This window comes from Zootoca vivipara, chromosome 11 (assembly GCF_965207765.1).
Source record: "Zootoca vivipara chromosome 11, rZooViv2.hap1.1, whole genome shotgun sequence".
NCBI lineage: Eukaryota > Metazoa > Chordata > Lepidosauria > Squamata > Lacertidae > Zootoca > Zootoca vivipara.
The window spans coordinates 47,870,169-47,896,284 of record NC_142594.1 but is presented as its reverse complement, the minus strand read 5'-3'; the positions used below and the strand labels follow the sequence as shown (position 1 = coordinate 47,896,284).

The following is a 26,116-nucleotide window of genomic DNA, read 5'->3' as shown; positions in this document are numbered from 1 at the left end:
GGGAGTTGTTAATGGGCATTCAGGGATCGCATTAACAGTTCTATTGGCGATTTAATGAGGGTGCAGAGGATTCAATTTGACTAAGGTGGCCCTGCAAGGCTAAAAGGAAGTGAATAAGAAGGGGGGGGGCTGTAGCTTTGATAGACACAGTGATGTTTATAAAAAGCATTGGTGTTCCAGTCTGCCCCTCCTCCTGCATCTGTATACTGTAAATCAGGGGTGGCCACCTCCCAAGAGACTCTGATCTACTCACAGAGTTAAAAACTGGGAGTGATCTACCCCCTTTTGGGGGGTTCAGGTCAAAGCTGTTGAGTTTTTTAAGGAAGGGAAGCCCTGTTTTGGGGGGTTTAGGTCAAACTTGTTGAGCTTCTTTTAGGAGGGAGGGAGGCCCATTTTTGTTTAGGGCTTCAGGTCATAGTTCAGCTTTTTTTAGGGAGGAGGAAAAATTTGGGTGAGCTTTTTTTAGGGGTGCCAGTGATCTAGCAGTGATCTACCACAGACATCCAGTGATCTACTGGTAGATCACAATCTACCTGTTGGACGTGCCTGCTGTAAATCAAGCAGAGAGAAAGCTGCTTACAAGGCTCCTGTACAGGTGTACCGGTATCTTCCTCTTGCTGCAGAGTTCTAGCATCACAGCGTCACCCAGAGGCACCCACAAATGTGAGTTATCCCTCTCTCTATTTCTTCCTTCCTTTCCTCCCTCTTCCATCCTCAATAAAATACTGGGGGGGGGGCAGATAAGCCCCACATAGAAAGCCCATCAACATGGGGGGGGGAGGACTCTTTAAAATACAGTATTTACCAGTAATTTCTTTTGGGGGGGAGGCACCTAGGCCTCTAGGAGTTGGCTGCTATGCCTAGGACAATTCAAGAAAGCAGAATCATGCATATGCTATGGTAATATATCAATAGAATCATGGAATTGTAGTCGGAAGGGACCACAAGGGTCATCTAGTCCAACCCCCTGCAATGCAGGAATTTTTCCCCAATGTGGGGCTTGAACCCACAACATGGTTGAAATATTATGCTGATATGCAGCAACGCCTCGGAGCCATCGAGACTGCGGCCCTGTCTTGCCTCGCCCTCGCCTGCCCTGCCACCCCCTCTCCCCTGCCCGACCCTCCCATCCTCTTGCTGCAGAGTTCCAGCTTCACAGCATCACCCAGAGGCACCCACAAATATGAGTTATCCCTCTCTCTATTATTTCTTCCTTCCCTCCCTCTTCCATCCTTAATAAAATACTGGGGGGGGGGCAGATAAGCCCCACATAGAAAGCCCATCAACATGGGGGGGGGAGGACTCTTTAAAATACAGTATTTACCAGTAATTTCTTTTGGGGGGGAGGCACCTAGGCCTCTAGGAGTTGGCTGCTATGCCTAGGACAATTCAAGAAAGCAGAATCATGCATATGCTATGGTAATATATCAATAGAATCATGGAATTGTAGTCGGAAGGGACCACAAGGGTCATCTAGTCCAACCCCCTGCAATGCAGGAATTTTTCCCCAATGTGGGGCTTGAACCCACAACATGGTTGAAATATTATGCTGATATGCAGCAACGCCTCGGAGCCATCGAGACTGCGGCCCTGTCTTGCCTCGCCCTCGCCTGCCCTGCCACCCCCTCTCCCCTGCCCGACCCTCCCATCCTCTTGCTGCAGAGTTCCAGCTTCACAGCATCACCCAGAGGCACCCACAAATATGAGTTATCCCTCTCTCTATTATTTCTTCCTTCCCTCCCTCTTCCATCCTTAATAAAATACTGGGGGGGGGGCAGATAAGCCCCACGTAGAAAGCCCATCAAAATGGGGGGGTGACTCTTTCAAATACGGTATTTACCAGTAATTGGGGGGGGGGGAGGCACCTAGGCCTCTAGGATTTGGCTGCTATGCCTAGGAGTAGGACAATTCAAGAAAGCAGAATGATGCATATGCTATGGCAATATATCAATAGAATCATAGAATTGTAGTCGGAAGGGACCACAAGGGTCATCAAGTCCAACCCCCTGCAATGCAGGAATTTTTTCCTAAGGTGGGGCTTGAACCCACAACATGGTTGAAATATTATGCTGATATGCAGCAACGCCTCGGAGCCGTCGTGACTGCGGCCGTGCCTTGCCTTGCCCTCGCCCACCCTGTCACCCCCTCTTGCCTGCCCGACCCTCCCGACCTCTCCAGCCAAGCAGGGTAGCCGTCGCCGTTGCCAGCCCCAGAACTGACCCCTGTATCAGGTAAAACAGAAGCCTTCTTTTTCAGTTGTGGTTGCTGGTATGAGTCTTCATATGTGGATGATAGCTTGCCTACGTATATGTGTGCAAGAACTGATTGCAAAATAATTATCAAACATAATTAGTTGCTTGCTTCTGGTAGGTTCTGTCTTCATTTTAGCAGTAGTCACAATGCAAACTGCTTGGTGCCACTAGAGCAAGGCTTGTGTTGTTCCAGAAAAGGAACAAATAGGAGCTCACTTTAAGCTCCTGATGTTCCTCTGTAGCCACGTCAGTAACTGTACCACACCGCATATCACATATGATGTCAGGAGGGTATAATGTCAGGAGGGTATGGTTTAGATAAAACAGACTCAGGGATTTAAATGGGAGAGGTCTCATAGGTCAAAATTTGGCCAGTGGGCCAGAGTTTCTTGACCCATGGTGTACATCTGTAAGTATGGTAAGTCTCATGAGAAGTGTGTACACTATATCATTCAATCACCTGGCGTTCCTGTGTGGGCTCCTGCATCATTGAAATGAGAGCTATCCTATCTCAGTGTTGTAGTAATGTTTAAAGATTAGGAACGAAAGGAGGAACACCCCAAACTATTTGCAACAGAGTTTGGAGAGAAAGGACAGAAAGTGGTTCACCCTGAAGGTGAATTCAGTTTGACATACATTGGACTTAATAATAAAAAAAACTTCCCTGCATCTGGAGGTCTCTCCATAGCTGCCTAGTTATCCCTTTTTTACAGGGATTTTCCCTTATGCTGAATAGGCTTCCTCATGAGAAAAGGGAAAACTTGGCAGCTATGGGTCTCTCCCTCTCTCCTTCCTTTCAGCATCTACAAAGAGCCCTTGCTCCGTGCACTGGGTGAATGGGAAACCATCCACTGCTACCATAACTAGAATGCTCATCTGTGCCCATACCTAATTAACCGCTGTGTGTGCATTCTTAGGAAATTAATAAACTGCACAGAACAATTTGCCTCAATTATACTCAACTGACCAGTATCAATATGTGTAGAAAAATCTACAAATGAATATCTCAAATACAAGCATATCCACACACATTGGGGAGGATATTTCTAACATTTTGGCTCCTAATTAAAAACAACAACAACCTAACTTTGATAACAGTAGTGGGATGAGTTGCCTAAGGCTATGTGTAGAATGCAGCTTCCCTGTGGCTGATTTAGTGATGGCAGTACTAAAGCACAAGTAGGAGGAAAGGCACACTGAGAAAGAGATATCAGCTAGAGTGATAGCTTAAAGTCATTTTTTCCCCTTTACTCTGTCATCCATGCTAATCCTGCTTTAGGTTAACAGCGATTGGTGCAGTTCCCAATGTGATTTGCAAGTGTCAGGCGTGCTGATTCACCATGCCTACTGCTCGGAAAAAAAAACTCTTGTCAGGAAACACCCCAGAGACATACTGGCAGCCCATCAGCCAGGAGGGCAAAGGGGCCAGGGCAGCTGAAAGATCTGGTGAATGCCCCCCCTTCAGCATTTGCAGAAAAACTGAAGGTCACATCTGCCAGCCCAGAATACATTTTCCTCTGGGCAATGGAGAATGTTAAAAGGTTTGCCGATTATGCCGCAGCAGATAGTCAAGCAATTAGAACTGTTCGAAGTCGACAAGGCAGCAGGTCCAGATGAATTACATCTCAAGAAGTGATGGTTAGAAAGCAGCAAGTGAAACTGAAATCCACTGGCAGAATTTTCTAATCACTCTCCAAGTACAAGGTTGCTCAGGAGCATTGGGAGGAGAAGTGGCTGGGGAAGAAATAGGATAAACGTAGTCCCAATAATTACTTAAGATACAAGATACAGTAAATTCTAGGCCTTGAACGCCTGACTGATCAACTGGAGGCAACAGTTCAGAAATAATTGGTCATGATTCATGCCACGTTCATCTGATGATAATGATTACAATGGTACCTCGGGTTAAGAACTTAATTCATTCTGGAGGTCCATTCTTAACCTGAAACTGTTCTTAACCTGAGGTACCACTTTAGCTAATGGGGCCTTCCGCTTCTGCTGCGCCGTCAGAGCATGATTTCTGTTCTCACCCTGAAGCAAAGTTCTTAACCTGAGGTACTATATCTGGGTTAGCGGAGTCTGTAACCTGAAGCGTCTGTAACCCGAAGTGTCTGTAACCCAAGGTACCACTGTACAGTGGTGCCTCGCTTAACAAACGCCCCGTAAGACAAAATTTTCGCTTAAAGAAAGGATTTTTCTAGCGGAGGTTGCCTCGCTAGACAAATTCGTTTTACGAAAAATGCGTCTAGCGAATCGCGGTTTCCCATAGGAATGCATTGAAATTCAATTAATGCGTTCCTATGGGGAAGTTTTTTTTTAAAAAAATTCAATGCATTCCTATGGGATTCGCTAGACAAAATTTTCGTTATAAGAAAAGACCCGTGGAACGAATTAAATTCGTCTAGTGAGGCACCACTGTATTAAGATAATAGAGTTTTACCCTGTTCTATTTTAATGGATTCCTGATTCACAGTAAGTGTGCTTAGCTTTGCTGCAGACTCACCCAACTTCACAGTGCTCCCTGCTTTATCATGCTTTCGTTCCATTTCTCACTTCTTGGCCCCAATCACCATCACTCCTTGTTTGTATGCTCCAATGGGTCTTCTCTCTATCCTCTTTTTAAAAGTACCATACATATGTGCATCTTGAAGCAACATTGGCCAGCCAACATATCCATGAAACCACTAAGTGAAACCACTGTGTTGACGACACCCAGTCTGCTCCATCTTCCATTATTGGGAAAACCGTGCTTACCTTTCTGAAGCAATGCCTGGAAACAGTGCTTAAATGAATGAAGGACAAGGAGCCAAGGTTGAATCTAGACAAGCCAGAGATTATGCTGCAGGGTTAGCTGGAAGTTCTTGGGAAGAGGAGTCAACCTGCTCTTGATGGGGCTGTGGTGGCCACAATAGATTTGGTGCATGTTCTGGATGTGCCCTGGGGCTCCAATTTGCCCCTTGCTAGCAGCTAATGTTACAGCTAATGCTATATTATGTTCTGGTGCCGAGGAACAGGAGTGTGGGGCAAGGCAAGCAAGGTTGGCTGTCACAGCACCAAGGACAGCTCCTAATGAGCAACTCACTGTGATGAAGGTGAAGGTGAACCAAGGCTACCTCCAGTACACATCTGTTATGTTCTGCCTCCTTTGCTGGATCATTAGAGGCCAGCTCTTGGGCCTAAAGATGAGCAAATCTTCTGCACTCCACAGCCACCCACCTGGTTTGCTCCCTACATTGCTGAACTGGGGAGGTGTAGAAGACACCTTGAGTGTGGGGAAAGATGCCTGAAAAAGTTCTGGCTGTGGTTCAATGTGCCTACTGTTGTTCAGTAGGCTTTTGCCAGCCAGCCTTGAGTTCACCAGCAGTAAGTTCAGAGCCATGGATGTGTCTCAGTTCCTGAACAATCTGACATGGTGCCTTGGACACCGCTGGACTTTGAAGGTCAGGATGAGCAGCAGGCTTGAAATAGTTCAGCAGGCATTAGCAGTGGGGCCCTCACAGGAGCAGCCCAAATATGTTATGTGTTGATGCTACCTCATAAAAAGCCTCACATAAGTGAAAGATAAAACACTCTTTTGGTGCAACCCTAACTCCCTCCTCCTTGCTTGTGAGGCGTGGTGGCGAGACAAGGTGACAAGCATATCTGGAGCTTTGCTACTCATGGTGGCCATATAAGAAAGATGATAGGGCTTGACTCAAGCCCAGTGTATCAACAGCTATGAGACTGGCTCAGGATCCAGCCTATCCTGGGTTGGCTCAGCCTTGCCTCTCCCAACCCTTGGAATATTCTGTTTCAAGGCTTTCCGCTGACCTCTGCTGGCAGAGATAGGTGCCAGTGGGTGTCCTGCCCACACATTCAGTGGCCAGCAGAGCCCAGCCAGAGAAGCTGAGCTGAGAGTCTCCTCTGGCTAATCCACCACCACCCACAGTATAGTGTGTGAGGGGGTTGGATTACCCTGCCCCATATATCCACACACACCCTTGGCTTCTGTTCTTTATATGAAACCTGCAATGCAGGACATCGAAGCAGTAAATCTCCTTCTCTGAAGTACAACTGGAATATTGTCCTTGTGATACCCTCTGGTGACAGGAGGTTATTTCATGACACATGGCCTTTTTATTTTTGCAGGCAACAACAACAGTTAGTGTTTTTTTTCTTTTGTCGGGCTGTCAAAAAAGAACCTACGCTTTAAAAATACTACATGAAGTGAAGGCTAAGCCTTGCAGAGGAGTGCTGTGTAGGTCAGGAATGGCTGGGAGGTGCTGAAGGCTGCGTGTGGACAAGAGTTGATAACAGGCTCCTTGTTCCAGAACTTTCGTTTACTGTAACTTGCACTGAATCAATTTGCCACTGAAATTAGCGGCATGAGAAATATGAAAAGTGATGAGGTAGGGTAACCTCATTGAAATTATCCGCATAAAGGAATCCATCTTGTCAGGTCAGGAAGCTAACTGTGGTGAAGAGCATCTTGAAAAATGACAAGGCACTCCATCACCGTGTATGACATGCATTGTGCTGGCTTCCCCACACACCTCTCTGTATTCCCCTGCATTATTGGCATCATAAAACAGAAACTATAGCTCTCAGGATGGGATGTCAAGATCTCTTATGAATAGTAACTACTAAAACGACAAGAGATCTAATTGGGTATGTTATACATAATAAGAATACAACAGTGGACACACGGGTTGCAAACGTGATCCTTGCGGGAGGCACGTTCGCAACCCGCAGCGTTCGCAACCTGCGTCTGCACGGGTTGTGATTCGGTGCTTCTGAGCATGCGCAAAGCGTGATTTAGCACGCACCGAAACCCAGAAGTAACCTGTTTCGGTACAGGTGGCATTTTGCCGCTTGATACAACACTAGCAAAACAGCATGTGGTATATTAACCAAATAAACAATGAGTATAAGTTGCTAATAAGTTGAGCATAAAGCAATAAATGTTGTTGTGATGAAAATAAACTAGTTTTTAGGGATGCTTTTATGCAAGACAATGTTTATCTTGATCCAAACTGCCTTAAAGCAGTCCCTAGCTAATCTGTTCCACTGGTCAATCCTAGCCTATCTGTGGTGTTGGCAGTTTCTTTTATATTTTTATTTGCTAACTACAGGCAAACCTATCCTGCTTTTGAGTTTTAGTGCAGCTTCAATTTGGTGTGACGCTGGCCACTTTCAGGTTCTATGTCAGATGATGTGGAAGGAGTGAGTGCTGGAAATAGAGGCTCACAGCTGAGCTGGCTAGAAGCTGCTCCGTGCCCCACAATCTGTGTCATTTAGCATTTTGCTGCAGATCTCCCACCTCTTGTGCTTTGTTTCAAGCTGATTCCTTTAGAGCTGTCAGAAGTTGCTTGAAGGTCCAAGAGCTGATAAGATTCTGCAGCAGGCTTTGGGATTAAGGTTGAATAGATGCTTGAAATGCAAAGGAAAGAGTGGCAATGATTTCCAGAATATAGTCTCTTCTGTGTGAAATAAAAAGCAGTCCCCACTAACCCTAATCTGGTCCTGGCTAAAGTGTGGCAACCTATGCCTCCTAGCCTTAACTTTCCATCCTTACTGAAACAAGGCTTAATGAATTGTTCATTTTTGTTTAGTTGACGAGGGAAGCAGTGAACACATACATGATCAAGGTTTAGAAAGTCAGTAATGATGGGAATACTCCGAATAACTCAAACTACTGTGCAGTTGCCACTGGAAAGCTTGCCATGTGATGGCTTCTATATGGAGAGGTGACTCTCTGCAAAACACTGTAAAAAGGTACCCCTGACAGTTAAGTCCAGTCACAGACAACTCTGGGGTTGTGGCGTTCGCTTTACAGGCCGAGGGAGCCGGCATTTGTCCACAGACAATTTTTCCTGGTCATGTGGCCAGCATGACTAAGCTGCTTCTGGCACAATGGAACACCATGACAGAAACCAGAGGGCACAGAAGCACTGTTTACCTTCCTGCTATTTATCTACGTGCACTTTTTGGCATGCTTTCAAACTGCTGGGTTGGCAGGACCTGGGACCGAGCAACGGGAGCTCACTCTGTCGCGGGGATTCGAACCACCGACCTTCTGATTGGCAAGTCCAAGAGGCTCAGTGGTTTAGGCCACAGTGCCACCCACATCCTAGCAAAACACTGACCGAAAGGTAAACTGAGAAACACAGGGCAGCGACGAAGGGTGGAGGGCATGGCAACGGTGTAGGAAGTACAACCAACCTCCTCTTCATATGCTTAGAGCTCCCACAGCTATCATCAGTAATTGTCCTACAATATATTATCATAATATTTAATTCAGCAGCTGTAGTGTGTGAAATGTCAGTCTGTTCACTGTGTTGTTTCTTAGTGTTGATGTACATGCATTCATTTTCATGTACACCTAGGGACCTAATGTTTCCAACCTCTCACTATGAGAGGTGTGGAACCATAGGAAGTTGCCTTATACAAAGTCAGATTTTTTTTTTTGCATCTAGTTCAGTACAGTACTGCATTAGCTGCACTGACTGACAGCAGCCCCACTTACGCTCTACTGGTTATGTATAGTTTTTCATTTGTGTCAGATGCCTTTGCACTGGCATCAACATGGTGCAGGTAGCTTCGTTGCCACATCCATAGAACCTAACACTGCTGCCTTTACCTGAACCCTTTAAAAGTTGGTTTTTTTTAAAGACAGGAAACAAAAAGGCACCTTTAAACTGTAAAAAGGAAAATGCTTATGGGGTGGGGAGCTTAAAACTGTTGTCTTGGCCAGGTGTCTTCTGTGAACCACAGGAAAAATGTGCTTAATTCTATTAAACTACATTTCATTGCATTTCATGCTGTTTCTTCCCTTCTAACTGGAGATGCTATGACTCAAACTGCTTTCTCCCTTGTACCTTTAAAACTGAAAAGTGGACAAAAATATCCCACATGAAATATTTGTGTGCTATTCCAGTTCTGAGGCAGAGTTGCACATAACACAAAGCTACACTTGCAATTTCCTGCCCAGCTTCTAGCGAAGAAGGGTAGCTCAGTGGGTACAGCATGAGGCTCTTAATCTCAGGGTCGTGGGTTTGAGCCTCACGTTGGGCAAAAGAATCCTGCATTGCAGGAGGTCGGACTAGATGAACCACATGGTTCCTTCCAACTTTACCATTCTGTGATTCTTTGATTGAAAGGTTCTCTGGACTCTTAGGAGGGTCATGTGGTAGAGCACTCAGAGATGTGTATGTGTAGGGTGTGCATGTCGCATGTTTTAATCTTTCCCCATGTCAAAATACCCCTGTCCACAGAAAGCTAGTCTGAAGACGTGCTATTCTAATCCCTGGCATGCTTGATTTCAATGTGCCCAGTTCCTGAAGGTGTCTGATCTGGCCATGCTGATACAATGAGTTGCATCCCCCTTGGATTACTGTAACATGCTCTATGTGGGGCTGCCTTTGAAAAGTTGCTGACCAGAGCCAGTTACAGGGAGAAGAGAAACAGCAGTTAGCAGTTAGGAGCTGCTGAAAACTTTAAAAGGCCTGCAAAGGAGAAGCTGGCATTTAAACTTGCCTACTTTCAAAATATCACAACAGCTGGGTAATACCATTATAAAACTCTAACTGTGGGTCCCTCCCGCTGTACCCACCCTTTCTCCTTCTGCTAGTTGACATTCCGGAACCTTTTGTGTCGTATTCATCAACTGTATGACATTCTGTTACACTAGCGTAGGCCCAAATGCACAGAATAACTCAGTGAAGAAAGTGGGCTTCTCATTCTTTTTGTGTGCTAATTGTGGCTTTCTTAGAAGAACAACTTTAACAGGAGGGGAAGGAGAAGGGATTATTTCCTGAACCTTGAGGCTTAGATTAGTAAATTCCACATTGACATCAGGGGATTCCACTGCAGTAGGAACACCAAGGCCAATACAAACATCTGGCACAATTGCCAAGCACCTGATCCGTAGCAGAAAATACCAATCAAGGGAAGAAAAGAAAATCATTGCTGCAGCACTTACCATTTCCGCCCCCTGCATTGTAAAGTGCCTTGCAATTTCTGATCTTGTTTATGCAATCGCATATGCACTATATGTAATTTCTCTTGTTAAGACCTAGTTTCCCATGCCATATATTCTGGCTGTGTTGAGCTAGAGGTTAATAAGAAGCATGATCCTTTATTGGCAGGGAAGTAGATTGGATACCGTCACTCCCCACAACCATCAGATTTGAGACACAATTTTACAGGTTGTAGGGTAGGCAGAGAAAAGTGGGGACGGGAAGGACAGCCCCCCCCCCCGTTAGAATGGAATTAAAGAATTATATTTAGGTTATAATACAGACTCCCAAGGTCTACAACATGATGAGTATTTACACAGTGCACTAGAAGAATAATTATGTTGACAATAGTCCCGAACTAATTCAAACTCTGTTGCATAGGGTCTTTTTATTATTTTATTTTTACATTTATTCCATGAATGCTGTCATCGGTGATTCTTAACTGGCAAGAGCACAGAATGGTTCAATAAATGCAATAAACTCAGATTTAAGATACTGAATTTCTCAAGGGAGGAAAAAGTTTTAATTTCCATGTACAGTACGCTAAAGCCGAGGCTTGTTTAGAATGGGAATTAATAACTAGCAGCTGGATTACTCTTCCTAGAACATATTGAATGTGATAAGACATCACATCAAAAGAGTATCAGATTGAGCACAGATGAGTTTATATTTCACAACTAATAACGCTAATGGATGTCTGCAATGAAATCGGACTGAAATGCCCAGATAAGTGTGAAACCAAAGTTCTTGTTGTTAGTAAACGATGCTGTTAATATTTTTATCTCAGCCCTTTCACTGCCCGAAATAGATATGGGTTTCAATTATGTGCTTTAACATTTTCATCATGGTATTTTCATTGTAGAATCAGAGGCTTGGAGTCAGCTAAACTTTATCAAAGTCCCCCCCCCCTTCTCAGTTAAAAATTGCTGTTAGGTCCATGTATCCATCAGTCTGCCACAAATTTGCACACACACATACACACACAAAATTTCAGAGCACATCATGGTTCTCTCCCCAACTTTCCCCCTATGTACCTCCTAAATCTGTATGGGGGGCAGGAAAGAGGGAAATTCCTGTTGCACAAGCATGTCGGTTGCACAAGTCATGTCAGTTGTGCAATGTGATACATAGCACCACTGCTGATATGCAAGACATTTGGTTCCTCAGGCTCAGGGGAAGGCATTTGTGGGGGGGGGGGTCTTGGCTCCCACTCTATGCTCCTTGGTGCTGTGGTATGTGGTTCAGAGAGTGTCTGCCTTCCAGCCTTCAGTTCAGTGGTTTACTCACACCAGCATCAGGCTGGGAAGGGTAACCATTGTCTCTAGTCTAACCCAATGAATAGAACTTGTTCAATTGTGAAATGTTTTATTTAGCTATTTCTTGCTCAACAATATTTTGGAACCTTGTCCCTAGAATAGAGTTTGACATAATCCCTTGTTTTTTTAAGAAAAAACAAGGGATTTTTTATTTTGAAAAAAATATGGTTTGACTGGATTTTTTATTTCAAGATGTGGGGTAAAAAAGAGCCTTCCCTTAAAAAGCAGGGGGGGGGGCGAAGTGTCTCTTTGTTCATGGTCTCCAGGCATTTGAGACTGCAATCATAAATGCACCGGCTAGGGAGTAACACTCACTGAATATAGTAAGTCTACTTCTGAGTTGCTCTGAAAGTGAAGATGAATCTCTGAAAGTGAAGATGTGGTGTGTATGTGCATTGCCAGAATCCATGCAAAAAAATAGAACCTCATCATTATAAATAGGTTATAAGTTTGAATCCATTCTCTTTAAGTAGGTCACTTTCCCCCTTTCACTGGCCCTTTAAATAGTGAAATAGTGCTTACAATGCTTGTACGTTGCCACTAGGTGTCACTATGGTGTTTTAGTTTTGTTCCTTTGCTCAGCTAGTGGTACCTAGTGCCAAAATCAAGTTAGTATTAAAGAATACCATTGATCAGCAGCAACCACTGATCACACCCTTTAATGGGCTGCAAAGGTAGGGGGGTTTGTAACCCTAAAGTGGGGAGGGGACTTGTACATCCCTTCATTTGAGTGTCAGGAAGGGCAAAAATTGAGACAAAGAGTGCTTCCTCACCGATTCCCCAAAAGCCCCAGAGTGTTTTTCCATGCCAGTTTTTCTCTTTCCCCATTTTTGTTACACCCCTGCTCCCATGAACATGCCCCAAAGCCAGGCATACGATGGAGCTATCCATGAAAAACATGTGTCATTCATGTTCTGTGGTAGAGTGGAAACATTCTAACTCCAGTGCACGGTTCAGTAATCAGCAGTAGTATAACACCTTTATTAGAGCCAGCTAATACTCAGTGTTGGCTTTTATATTATTTCCAAAGGGACAACTGTCATTCTGTCTTTATCCCAAGAGCCTTTGGTACAATCCGGAACTGGCTTTGCAGGTGGCAGGTTATAACCTTAAAAAGTCTACGTTAGGCCTCCTTGTTATAAGTTGCAGGCTGCAGAGCTTTGTCATGGCCAGAAATATAATATTCCCTCACCATTTTTTAAATGCAACATGTATCCCGAAAAGACAGGTGAGGAACTTGAAAGGTGGGATTCACCCATTTCTAGTCTGTGCAGTTTTTCTATGTGTCAACTAATAAATCCATTCCACCCCATTTCAGTATTAATCTGCAGGGTTATTGGGTGTTTTTTTTAAAAAGAAAATTGTGTATTCAAAAATAAAATATAAAATTCGCTCAAAATACACATTTCTTAAAATTCCATCCCAAATAAATGAATTTTGATATGGTTCAGGAGTCAAAAAACCGGATTGAAAATTTGGAGAAGTTATCAGAAGAAGGTCGTAACAACATCCTCACATGTTGATCCAGGATGTGAAGGTCAGCTTGCACCAGAATTCACAGAAATCGTATTCCTGAAGCATCACTACCTTTGGGTCATAATAAAGGCATTATATGACAATTACCCTTGGAATTCTCCCCCCCTGCAGTTTCTATGGCTGCCAGTGAATTTGTAAGATGCCTCAGAAGTCGCCCTAGCATAAATATGCAAGCCACAACTAGACCCCTGTTGTGTTACAGCTGTCAAGTTCATACCAGCTGCAACAGACACAGGAAGCCGAGAGGAAGCCGCCAGCTTGGTCTAAGCTACCAGCATTGGAAATAGTGCATGCCAAGTGCATATGATAGTTCTGTATGGGGGCATCTGTGCATCTTACACTGAAGTGCTGAAAAGGATAGTGTTTAAGACACGAATTCTAAATAAAGATGTGTGGATGTGTGGAGATTTCATATGGTATTAATCTTTCCCAAGCGAAGGTTCCAGTAAGCCCTAGACACCAGAGTGAGTGAGACTTCAGGTGGGTCATAAAGCTGGGGGGCTTCTCGGAGAGAGAGAAATGTGAGAAATAAATGGCTACCTGTCTTCTACATTGTGCATTTGCAGAGGCTTCTTCCTCAAGGAAGTGGAATTGTTGTGACTCAGTGGATCTTGGCTGTGCTAGTGGTCCAGCTAATCAAAATCCCCGAGGTCAAGTTTTGCGTGAACATTTATATGTGCTGTAATGAACTTAATGGAATATTAATGAGACCATGTATTAACACATCATTTATTTAGTGCCAACTTCTTGCCAAGGTGCTTTGCAGAACACTCCCATTTGCATATGGTCCCTGCCCATTGGAGTTGCAAATGTGGTCACGTTGGGGGGGGGGCAGGGAATGGAGAGGACTAAGAGAGATAAAGGGGGAGGGAGAAACAGGTGGAGGAGCTGTAGCAGAGAGCACTGGAATGAGTGAATTAATCATGGTGTGGGAAACGCTTTGCAAAAAGCAGTGGATGTTGAAAGGCTTAAAGGAACAGGGATGTAAATACTGTTCTATGCACTGGAGTGAAGAGCACTGAAGAAAGCAAGGAGTCAGGAATGTAAGAAGTAAACAAAGGTGTTATCAGATTTAATCTCCAAACCAGAGAGGGCTCGATTTCTTCCCCTGTTCTATTATTCTGAATCAAGGTATTTCAGAAGCAGAACCAGGCAGAATAATGAATGCATATGAAGAAGCAAGATAAACCTCATTAACACACTTCATTAAATTGTGCTGCATTTCCCCTCCTTTAGAGCACAATATACTTACTTAATGGAAACAAAAGCCCTTAAAAATAGCCACACGTGTTAAAGGATGGGTATGACTTTGTGAGTCTGGATAAATGTTTATTAGATGTCTGCTCCACCAGCATGAGTAAGATTTATAGGCTGGCAAGCTGAGTAGGAGGTAGCAGCTAGGTAATCACTATAAATACTTGCTGCCTTTCTCAGGCGTGAAGATGTGTGTGCACTAAGTTTAACACAAAAGTATTCCAGGCTTTCTGTTGCCTCCACATGTTATTACTGTAATATTTTTTTTATCTGTAAGGTATTATTTCTCAAATGGTGCAGTGGGTCACCATTGGGGGTGAGTAATACATGAAGTTATTTGGCAGGGAGGATACAAACATTCAAAGAAAGATAGGATCTTGAAGCAAATGGATGAAGGCTCCCTCCTCTCAGCAACCAATGACTGTCCCCTAGCAGCAGATTCTCATTGATTCACACTGGACTTGCAATGGTGAGACTTGTCCTGTCATCCCGATCTGATTTTCAGGAGGGTTCCTTTATACAACGATACATTCCTGTATGTTGTTTTAGTTGGCATCATCAATGTTCTGTTATGTCATTTTTCTAATTCCATTGTTGGATTCATGGCCCAGTCCACAGATCTGTAAACCAAGCTGCATGCACTGAACCACAGGCAATAATAATAATAATAATAATAATAATAATAATAATAATAATAATAATATTTACACCAGATGGGCACATGTGGCTGGGTTTTCCCAGCCACTCTGGGCGGCTTCCAACAAAATATTAAAATACAATGGTCTGTTAAATATTAAAAGCTTCCCTAAACAGGGCTGCCTTCAGATGTCTTCTAAACGTCTGGTAGATGTTTTTTTCTCTTTGACATCTGGTGGGAGGGTGTTCCACAGGGCGGGTGCCAGTAACTTGGCTTCTCGCAGTGAGGGAACCACCAGAAGGCCCTCGGCGGAGACCTGCTGGATCAGGCCAAAGGCCCCTCTAGTCCATTATCCTGTTTTCACTGTGGCCAATCAGATGTCTCTAGGGAAAGCTTGCAAGCAGGGCATGATTGCAATAGCCCCCTCCCAGCCACTTGTATTCAGAGATATAGTGCCTTCAATTCTGGAGGTGCTTTATGACTATCATAACTAGTAGTCACATGAATTTATCTAAAAAGCAAACCTTGCCAAGGGGCAGTAAAGCAGTTGGAGGAGGAGAGGTGAATAAATAGTTGTGAGTGGAAGGGGGCCCTTTTCCCCATTCTTTGGACCCCCTGGGAAACTCAAATGTGCTGTACCTGGAACTGAGTGTGGAGAGTGCAGCTGAATGGGACCCAGCTGTGGGCTGCCTGAGGAAGTACCATCTACCTGGGTTCACCCATAAAAGACAGATCTCGAGTGAGAGACTAGCGTGATGTCTACTGCTCCTGGGACCTCTTCCCATTGTGAGACTTTTGTGGATGAGCTGAGAGTTTGTTTGGACCTTGAGTGAAAACCAGGAGACTGAGATTGAGGGTGTGTCAAAGGAAAAAACCTGGTGTGTATGGGTGTGTAACTTTGTATAAATGCAACATTTTTATATGTAAATGTGTATTTTGTAATATTTTGTAAAGTTGTTTGTACACCGCTTAAGTTTTTTGCACACCCTTTAGAGATATTTTTAATATATTAAGCAATACAGAAATCAATCAATCAATCAATAATCCACCAGTTGCTGATGTAGTGATGACTTCCATAGTTTATGTGCTATATCAAGAAGTACGGTACTTCTGTCTGTACTGATTCTTCCAAAATTCAGCTTCATTGGATGGCTGCATGTTCTAGCATTAAGAGAGAGGAAGAAAACCTTCCCCAACCACAGCATGAATAATTTTATACACCTCGGTTATGTCCCCTCTTATTCACCCGTTTAATACACCACGAAACCTCAAACATTGCAACCTTTGCTCTAGCCTCTTGGTAATTTTTGCTGAACCTTTCAGCATCTTTTCCAGCTCCACAATATCTTTTCTGAGGACCACTAACCAGAACTGAGGACCAGAACATGGTATTCAAAGTATGGCCTCACGAGAGATTGAACAAAGGTAGTATGAATTGAGATGTTTTATTTTTCATCCCTTTCCTAATGAAATTTGCCTTTTCGCAGCTTCTGCAGACTGGGTCAACATTTTCATTGAGCTATCCACCATGATCCCAGCATCTCTTTCCTGGTCTCTCATCACCACTTCAGCTCCAATCGTTGTATATGTGGATTTATGATTTATTTATGTCTTGTTCTTGTGCTTCACTCTCCATTTGAATCCCATTGAATCCCATTTGGTATTTCAACGCCTTTTTACTTTGGAGACATATCCTTTTGGAGCTCCTGATGGCCCTTTTTTGTTTTTACTGAAGTGTCATCAGCAAACTTGACTGCTTGTTGCTCACCCCTAACTCCAGTTCATTTATGAATAAGTTAAAAAGCTGCAGCCCTGATATATAGAACCTATTATGTCTGTCCATTGTGAGACGTGTTCGTTTATGCTTCCTGCTCTTTAACAGTTTACTGATCCATGAGAATATCTGTCCTCTTATCCCATGTATTCTCAGTTTATTCACGAGCCTTTGAGAAGTACTGCAAGAATGCCATTCCAGTCTTAGAAAAGTGCAGGGATAGCATTGTATGTTTTCAAAGGCAGAACGATCCCCCCCCTTATTATTGTTTTCTTCAGAGAAGGAGCTAAATGAAAATGTTGCTGTGGAACAAATGGAAAGCTAAAAGAATATACGGGGAAACAATCATGGAATTGTTTGCCTCTCTCCTACTTCCACCATGACGCAGAAACCATTTTGAGCACTGAATAGCGGTAACTGTAAGACCTAACTTACAATAGGAGCCTCACTGTTACAGTATAAAGCACCTCATGGGACTTGTAAGTCCCAAATCACAGTGCCAGTTAAGGAACGGCCTTTTGTTTCAAAAGTTTTCTATGGCTTCGTTCGGCTTTACAAATACAGTAGGTCCATGAAAGCAGCTAGCTCCCCAGAGTATGGTTTCTGGCCTCCATACTCACATTTCCAATTGTGGTATGTGGTACATGGAACAGGCAGGAGAATCCACTTTCTTGCGCGGAAGTAACACTTTCTAGAACTAGCAGAGATTTCTAGGTTGGTGAATGGCAGTAAGGTAAATGAACAGGATCAAATGCTTTGCTCTGCATTTCGGAATTTCAAACGTGTGTTTTAATAGTCACATGGTATCTTACCTTCAAAAGAATCAAATTGGTCATACTTTTTTTAAAAAAGTACTGCTTTGTATGCAGCAGAATGTCCCTGGTTCAACCTCTGGCATTTCTAGGTAGGGCTAAGAGAGTCACCTGCCTGAAACCCTGGAGAGCCAATGTTTGTCAACCATACTGGAGCAATCTGGCTTTTGGTATAAGGCAGCTTCCCATGTTCCTACTGTATAAAGCAGTACCTCCTGCTTTTCTGTTTAAGCTCCACCCTCCTGGGGATATTAGATACAGGCTAAGCTTTGCAAACACCTTTCTACCTATTACCACTTGAACCCTCCATTCAGATCTCACTGTGTAGGTCACACTATGAGGTAGTTACAGGTAGGTAACCTACCTACAGGTAGGTGTTGGTCTGACGTAGTCGAAACAAAATAAAAAAATTCCTTCCAGCAGCACCTTAGAGACCAACTAAGTTTGTCATAGGTATGAGCTTTCGTGTGCATGCACACTTCTTAAATTCCTTATTTACCCCTCAGTGTTATTGGGAGTTGGCTATGTGGAACCCACTAAATATAATTTCACACATGCACACACATGTATAAGCTAAGGGCTGTTTTAGTCAAGCGTTAATGGTGGCAGGTCTGTCACATGTCTTTCTGATGAATACAATGTGTGCATGTATTAATCCCTAAATATATATAGACCCCAACCACATTGCCGTTTCTGGAATGGTGTTTGGGTTATTTATTAAAAATATGTATAGCCCACTCTTCATTGCCCAGAAGGCATCCCAGAGTGGGTTAAGAACCAAGCTGTTTGGGATTTATTCTTATTAGAATGAGATTTAGTTGATATCATGTAAATACTCCATCTCCCCCCCCCAATATAATTTTGAATGCAAGACTAATAGAGTTGGTTAATACTTCAAAGAAATGCTTAGCCATGGGGCTGGTGCCAGGAGTTGGCATAATTGGACAACCTACTGAGACTCACACCTTCGCAGGCGGTTCACTGCCAAGGGTCCCCTATAGATCCATTGCCACTTGCTCACTCCCCTGCCCTCCCATCCTTTCCCTTGGTTTCTGGAAAGCTCAATAGCAGAAAAAGCAGAAACAACTGCTCCCTACTCACTTGCCAGCTTCCTTCCTGCCAAGCAAGCAGGCACTACTAGTGAGGAGAAGATGACGGCAAAGGACCTCCTAAACCTAGTGCCCTTGTCCACTTTCTAGAATTTATTTGCATCTACACAAAAGTGAGATTCTGGAGTAAAGGAAGACCAGTACTTTATTTAAGCCAACATAGCACTGAGCAGAGTAACCAGCACAAACTGTTCATGACAACTTTGTTAAAGCATTGCACCCAGTGCATGGACATCCAGTAGCATTAGAGGTGAGAAGGACATTATCAGTTGGCATATAGGCTGCATAGAGTTTGATGCATACTCAAAATTAAAAACAAAGAAGCATAGGCAATGGGTGCAGAAAAGTATCATTGTTGGCATCCATCTGTCTCGAGAGACAACGGAGTGCGCCTCCCGGTGGCAAAGTGAAACCACTGAGTTAGCAGCACTAAAGTGACCTCTGTGGGGTGCAAGTATGGATGTCTTGAGCTGCTCAGATGACAAGATCCCCCTCTCAGCCTCGCTTATATGGTCCAAAGGAAAGCAGACCAATATGTTTGGCACCAGCTTGGCTATGGGAGATGCTGGAAGGAGGTGTATAAAGTGCCATCCAATTGTCTTCGGGACCCCACTCCTGATTTGTGTAGGGTTTGCTCCTTCGATTTTTCTTCTCCCGAATATATCTCAGAAGGCAGCGGAGGTTTAGGAGATTTTCTTCTAGCTGGGAGTTTTCTTTCATGCTGGTTGGGGCTGAGTCCAACAGCATCTGGAGGAGCAAAGGTTCCCCCTGGCTTTAAACCATCCATCTTGGGCTCAGTTTCAATTCTCCAGCTGGTAGTACAGAAGCCCCGGAGGCCAGTACCTCCTGCAACAACTCTGAGCTTAAGGCCAGGGCCATGACAGCTAGAGATGCAGGTACTGACTGACTACAAAACAGTGGTTTGTGGCAACCCTATGATGCCACCCACAATTTCTTTTGTGCACTCAAACACCATGCCAGTCCAACAACCACAGCATAGTCTTCACAATTCAATCTCCACTTCCATCCCTCACACTGTAACTCACACTGTCTTTTACCTGGAAAAAATCCACAGAAATTGCTGGTGTCTCCTTTAGGCAGCTAACACCACTTGTCTGACGAGGGACACTACTGCTGATGCTCTGCCCCCGGAAGTGGCCATGTTGTACGTGGCAGAAAAGGGAGTGTCAGATGGTTACCTTAGACAGGGTGCAGTGTTCCCTTTCCTTGAACTATAATTCCAAAGCGGTGTTGCAAGAATGTGCATCTTTCCTGGAAATGAATTGCCCTCACCAGCAAATTTACAGTTCTAGCTGAGGAGGACAGGGTGGAATTTGCCAAACATAATAATATAGCTACTGTATTCAGGTTCAAGCTGCATATGACACTCAGTTGTGTGATTATTTACATTATCTGTTTAATAAAAGAAAAGTGTTTGAGAACCAGAAGATAAGTAAGGGGAAAGGAGATGTGTAACTCTTTCCCCCCTTGTTATTTGTCATTGATTCTGGTCCTGGACCTTGGCTTATATTAAGTTCTTGGAGACGTCCTTTATCCATCTCCTTTTTTTGCAATAGCAATGAAATAGAAGTGTGGGTATTATTTGGGCACTTCCAATGCATGCTTATTGGTTTCATGGAGATTCTTCTCTCTACTAATTGTCACGAATACAAAATAGTACATAGCAGTTCTGTGTTTATTAATCCAAAGTAAATTGGCTTAACTTTATGCACATGACTGTTTTGAAAGGGAGGACTTGTTCTGTTGCTATTTTTACAAAAATCTTTAAGAAGTTAGATAGGGTTTTTTTTCCCCCTTGTTGCTTTTCTGATTAATCATCCTGTGCTGTGCATGGTAGTTCACACAGTGGTCCACAGCGCATGTAATGCTTACCACAAGGAGGTCATTGAAAATGGCATTGCTACTGTGTGAGTGACCCCTGTGGGGAACTGTAACATGTGCTCTGACTAGTGGCAAGGTGAAAACAGCTGGGTGCACACAAACGGATCACTCCACGGAGTACACTCCATGTGGCTTCTTAAAAAGGAGCCACAGCACAGCTGCTTGTTCTGTGTGATCAGGCTTGAGAGTGAGTGAATGAGCGTAATAATGGGGCAGCTTATCTGAGGTGCCTGCTCAGCATTTGTCCCTATTGATTCCTTATTGCAAATGCTGGGAGTTTAAATTGGCTGCTGGAGCTATCCCCTGCACATTTCTGCTACAATGCTAACCGGGAGCATGCGCAGCTCCAGTCCTCAACTGGCTGTGGAGGGGGGGGGGGGAGAGAGAGAGAGGAGTACCACATCGCGGTCTTCTAGCTCCGAGCTGCCAGTTCCTGGTTGCCAAGCAGTTATTGTTTCTGTGACGATTGCGGAGGCTGTTGCTAATTGAAGAAGCCTTCTCAGCATCCTCCTTTCTCCTCTTTCGCTCTCCTCATTTAAATTTTAGAGGCAGAAAGAACAGAGAAAGAGAGAAGGGGGTTGAGATTAAGGGTGGTATATATTTTGGTGGTATTAAATTTTTAATTGGGAAGGAGAGGAGAGCCGCTCTCTCAGCTGGTGATTAAGTGATGGGCTAGTTACTCATCTGTATTCCTTTAGCTTTTGTGACTCGAAACACTTGCACAGTTGAACGCACACACGCACACACATTCTCTCTTTCTCTCTTTCTCATGCACACACACTCAAGCAACCACATACACACAGACCTGTGAAATCCTGTTTGCCACTGCAGTGGGCACAAGTAGGTGAACATGACAACAGCTAAGGAGCAAAGTGCTTCAGGGAAATCAGTCCAGCAACAAGAACAGGTAATGCTGTTGACTTTCTTTTGAGCAGCGTAGAGATTTGTATGCCTCTTGCATTGCTTGCTTGCTAGCTTTTCATTTATGGCAGTGGGTGACTAATGTTTCTATACAAGTCACCAAGCCAGTGCTGTTTTCTACTTATTCTTTTATGTGCCTATTCTCTATAAATGTGTGTGTGTGTGTGTAAAATAAAACAATTCCTTCAGTAGCACCTTAAAGACCAACTAAGTTTTTATTTTGGTATGAGCTTTCGTGTGTTTGTGTGTGTTAATATGATGCCTCTAGCCCCATGTTATGTGTAGAGCAGGAGCATTTTGTGCAGGACCTTACTGGGTGTTTTGTGTTTAACTGTACACTGCCAGGCGGGACAAAGGGTGGGGAGAGGGTCTCTTCCTGTTAGAATCAACCCAGTTCTGCATCTGCAGCTTGCTAACAAGGGTAGACGTCCTAATTACTTTATTTCTCCTTTCCTCCAAGTTGTGCCTGGACTAACGAAAGCCGGTTTCCCATACATTCCTTGCACCTGTAAAACCACCACCTAGCATTGTTGTTTTTGTTCAAGAATGAAGTGTGAGCAGCTATAGAGATGCCCTGTTCCAGTCATGGTCCAAATTTAATTCAACTTTTCTTAATGGGAAATCACAGAATGTTTAAGCCATCCTGAACACCTCCCTACATTCTGTATTTGCCTTCATACACTTAGCAGGGTTGCCACATCCCCACTCCCTGGCTCCTCATGTATATATACAGCAACCCTGACACACTGGAATTTAGCAGGTGAAGCTTCTCCTCCCTCCCCTTTGCTATTTAGCTTCATGCCAGCTGCTTAATTTGTGTGTGCCTGGGTCATTGTTAAATGCACAGGAGAAAGGCCAGTTAAAGAAGAAGAAGTCGTCAGACCTAAGAATCACCTCCATATACCTGTACCAGCAGATGGATGATTGTTTTTTTCTGGTCCAGTTCATGAAATGAATATTTCTCAGCTTGACTTCTTGACTCAATTGAAACAACTTTCACTGCTGGTAAAGCAACAGCCACTTCATTGGTCCTGAGTAATAGGCAAGGGTAAGGATAGCTGACATATAGGAAAAGATTGCGAAGACACCTGAGATGCAGCTGAATGTTGCAAACATTTCAGAGGGGCCTTCAATACAGCAGCAAAACAGAGTAGTGTTTCCTCTCCTCCCCCAACAAAAGCCCTGCCGCCCCTCCCTGTGTTCACATTTGGCAGATTCTCCACTTGGAAACTGAAGGATTAACCCATCTGTTCCAGGTTTCACATTCTTACATTTTCACTGACCATGTTCAGATGTAAAGCATAAACCATGGTTTAGCACCAAGATGGTGGAACCTGAAGCCTAGTCCCATGGTTTTGCATGCTCCCCCTCCCCTCTCCTGTGCAGCTGCAAAGGGATCAGAAGCATCCATTTCCATTTTAGGTTAACCAGTTTGACATGTCATCCAAAGTCTGAACTGTGGTTACCTTTAACTACGGTTTGTTGAAATAAGCCAGCTTCAGAAGCTATGGCTTGAAGTTGGCTTGCTTCAATTAATCAGCATTAAGATTAAGCCATGCTTTCTTTGTCTGGGTTCACAAATTGCAGTTAATTTAAAACGGATGTCTAAGTTTACAAACTCTTCCTTGAGAGGCGTGCGGGGGGGGGGGAGGCACATAAGCCCCAGGCTCATTGCAGCTCACTCTTGTAATGCTAAAACATAGTTTAGTGTTACGTCTGAACCAGCAGTTTGTCACTGAGATTACAATGCTGCTTTAGTCATTGAGAAGGATAGCAAAGGGGACTAATTAAAATAGATCTCCCCAGACACATATTAATTCTTAACATAGTTTTCTTCTGGTGATATGCTGAGAGTTGCAATCTTTTATTTCTCTCTCTCTCTCTCTCTCTCTCTCTCTCTCTCTCTCTATCTATCTATCTATCTATCTATCTATTTCTCCCTCAAATGTACCGGTATGTGTCTGTATTTGAAGGTAGGCAGGAAAGGCAGATGGTTGGATCCTCATTAGGTGCAGTGCAATCAGAAATAGCACACAAGGACCTGCCTTTTCAGGGTGACATTTTATTGAAGCAAGAAGCTTTATCAGCTTTTCTGCTTAAGTGGGAAGCAATCCTCCTCCTCCACCATCCCTGCCACACTTTTGTTTCTCTGAAACTCCACTTTTCATTTAAACAAACAAACAAAACTTCCATTGACTTTTTTTGCTCTCTTTTAAAATATTGTTTCTTTTTTACATCAGGCTTGCTGTTAGATCAAGCATGCTGAAAATCTTGAAATTAAGATTTATTTATTTTTTGTCAACAAAAGGCCTTGGGCTGTGAGGTTTTGTTTTTGTTTTTGTTTTGCAACATTTCTTTAACCTCCTGCTGGTTAATGGGCCCTCTCTCCTACTGCTAAAAGCTTTGTGAATAAGCTGCCACCTAAAGTGACTGAAATGAAATAACATTTGCATCATTCATGGACTTTGCCTGTGTGCCCTTCACTTTAGATTTAAATGCCTCATTTCTGTTATACACGCTGAAGAATTCTGTGTCTGTGCAAAGCTTCCATATGCTAACAGGAAGCAGGAGTTGGTCCAATCCTTGAGATAGCTCATCCTGTTTCCATGGCAGTGAAATGGTGTGTAGGCCTTCTTGTAAGAGTCCTGGTTTAAGAAATAGGCAGCCAACCCCCACTCCTTTATGTAAGTTGCTGCTCTTATATAAAGGAAGCTGGTCTCTCTATATTTCTAAACAAACCAAAAACTGTATTTCTGTAAGGGCGGATCTGGCAACGACTCACTCCCAGACTCAGACTGCAACCCTGTGCATTATTTTAATGTCTCACATTTATTATTATTTTTTATATTTTTGCTGGAGGCCGTCCAGAGTGGCTGGGGAAACCCAGCCAAATGGGTGGGGTATAAACAATTAAAATATTAATAAATTATTATTACTACTACTACTACTACTACTTTACTTGGAAGTCCTATTGAAATTGTTGAGATTTACTTCCAAGTAAACATGGATGGGATTTGGATGCAAAAGAGAGGTGCTGTTGAGATTCTTAAACAAAAATTATTTACTGAGCAATTGAGAAATTGTGCTGTAATGTTCCAAGTAAAAGTACCGATAGTTATACTCTCTCAGCTATGATGTTACTTTCACATAATTATGTCAAACATAAATAAACTAAGCATTAGCCCTTAGTAAGAGTTGAGAGCCCCATTTCCCAGTACAGTATTCACATATCTTCCTTCTGGGATATTCCCCCCTTCATGAAAAAAGCAAAGATTTTTTTCTAAAAAAATACTTTGAATGGTATTATACTTTAGAAGTCATTTGTGGTGCTCTACAGTTCAATGTTTTCAGGTGGATTTGTGCTTGTGATCGGGAGGAGGGTAGATCTGGTATTAGACTAATGGCACTCCCCTTAGAAATTAATTGAGAAGAAATTGGCTGTCATGCAATGGAAGCACTTCTGTAACTGTGCTGAAGATTACGCCTATATTAGAAGCCTCTGCTATAAGACATTGTGAGCATTTCCCTTTTTGCATTCCCCATCATGGCATTACTTTTGGACTAAGGCATTACAGTTAGCTAAAGTATAATTGGGTTTTCTGCAATACAAAAAGGAAACTAAAAATGGGCGGTAAGTAGCGCCAAGGGGGTGGTGTGATTATATTGTCCTTCTTAATTCTCCAAATGCTTTTGCATAAAAACCCTTGATCTGTCTTAGTAGTTAAACATGAGGTTATGCATTGAAATGTAAAGATCTGGAGTTTCAGCTCCAGATGACTCAGGCCACTAGTTTAATTAAACATGCCTGATAGTTTAAACCTTTGCTGATCTGCAGTTTTCTTGTTCTTAACTCAGGCAGAACATTAAGAGCCCCATAACCCCATTGTCTGGTCACGCAAAGCCCTCTCTATACAACAGTCATCCAAGTGAAATCAGTAGGGCTTACACAAGTGTAAGTGACCTCAGAATTTAGAGGTGAATGTCTCATCATGCTGCATGCAAAGCAGATTGCATTGCTGGAAAAATATGAGGAACACACTGAAGGCAGAGTTTCTTTCCTCAGGACTTTTGATGGGATGGGATGGCCTTTTCCACTCCATTTTTCACTAACCCATAGAATTGATCTTTTGCACAACCCATGAAATACCCAGACCTGCTGTCCATAAAAGAAAATGTATGTCAGTTGTCAGTGTATGTTCCCTGGACTCCACGGGTTGGCCGGTGGTGAATGTCAACTTGGTTAAGACATAATGTGTAACCATGGTTAGCTGAAGGTGAAAGCAAAAGCTTCTGATCTCCTTATGACTGTGCTGGAGAGGGGGAGGGAGTGCAGAGGTCTCATGCACACGACTGTCATAGCATGTCCAAGATAAGGAAGGCACACGTCTAGTTAACTCTTTGTTGGCAAGAGAAACACAGCAGCTTCCACAATGCTCTGGATACATGCGCTTCTAGCCTCTAGGCATCGGTCCACAGGTCTGAGCCCTATGGATCCCTATGGAGCAGTTGCATCAATGGGGGGGGGCTCCCCTCCTCCGGCTTATGTACCCTCCTCTGACTTCTCCTGCATGGAAGTCATTGCTGCTCTTCCATTTTCAAGTCCCTC

The 26,116-nt window shown here is 43.5% G+C and overlaps 1 protein-coding gene across 2 annotated transcripts in view; it reads left to right on the top strand.

The window, feature by feature from the left end:
• Window positions 1–26,116, top strand: part of DPP6 (dipeptidyl peptidase like 6) — a 493,091-nt gene that overhangs the window by 257,477 nt on the left and 209,498 nt on the right. Inside the window, exon 1 of one of the 2 annotated variants that reach the window (XM_035129463.3) lies at window positions 20,969–21,496. The exons of the other annotated variant lie outside the window; for it this stretch is intronic. Within the exon in view, the coding sequence (XP_034985354.1) occupies window positions 21,440–21,496 (57 nt within the window). The 5' untranslated portion in view covers window positions 20,969–21,439. Of the gene's footprint in view, window positions 1–20,968; window positions 21,497–26,116 lie in introns of those variants that run through there. 2 annotated transcript variants of the gene reach the window in all.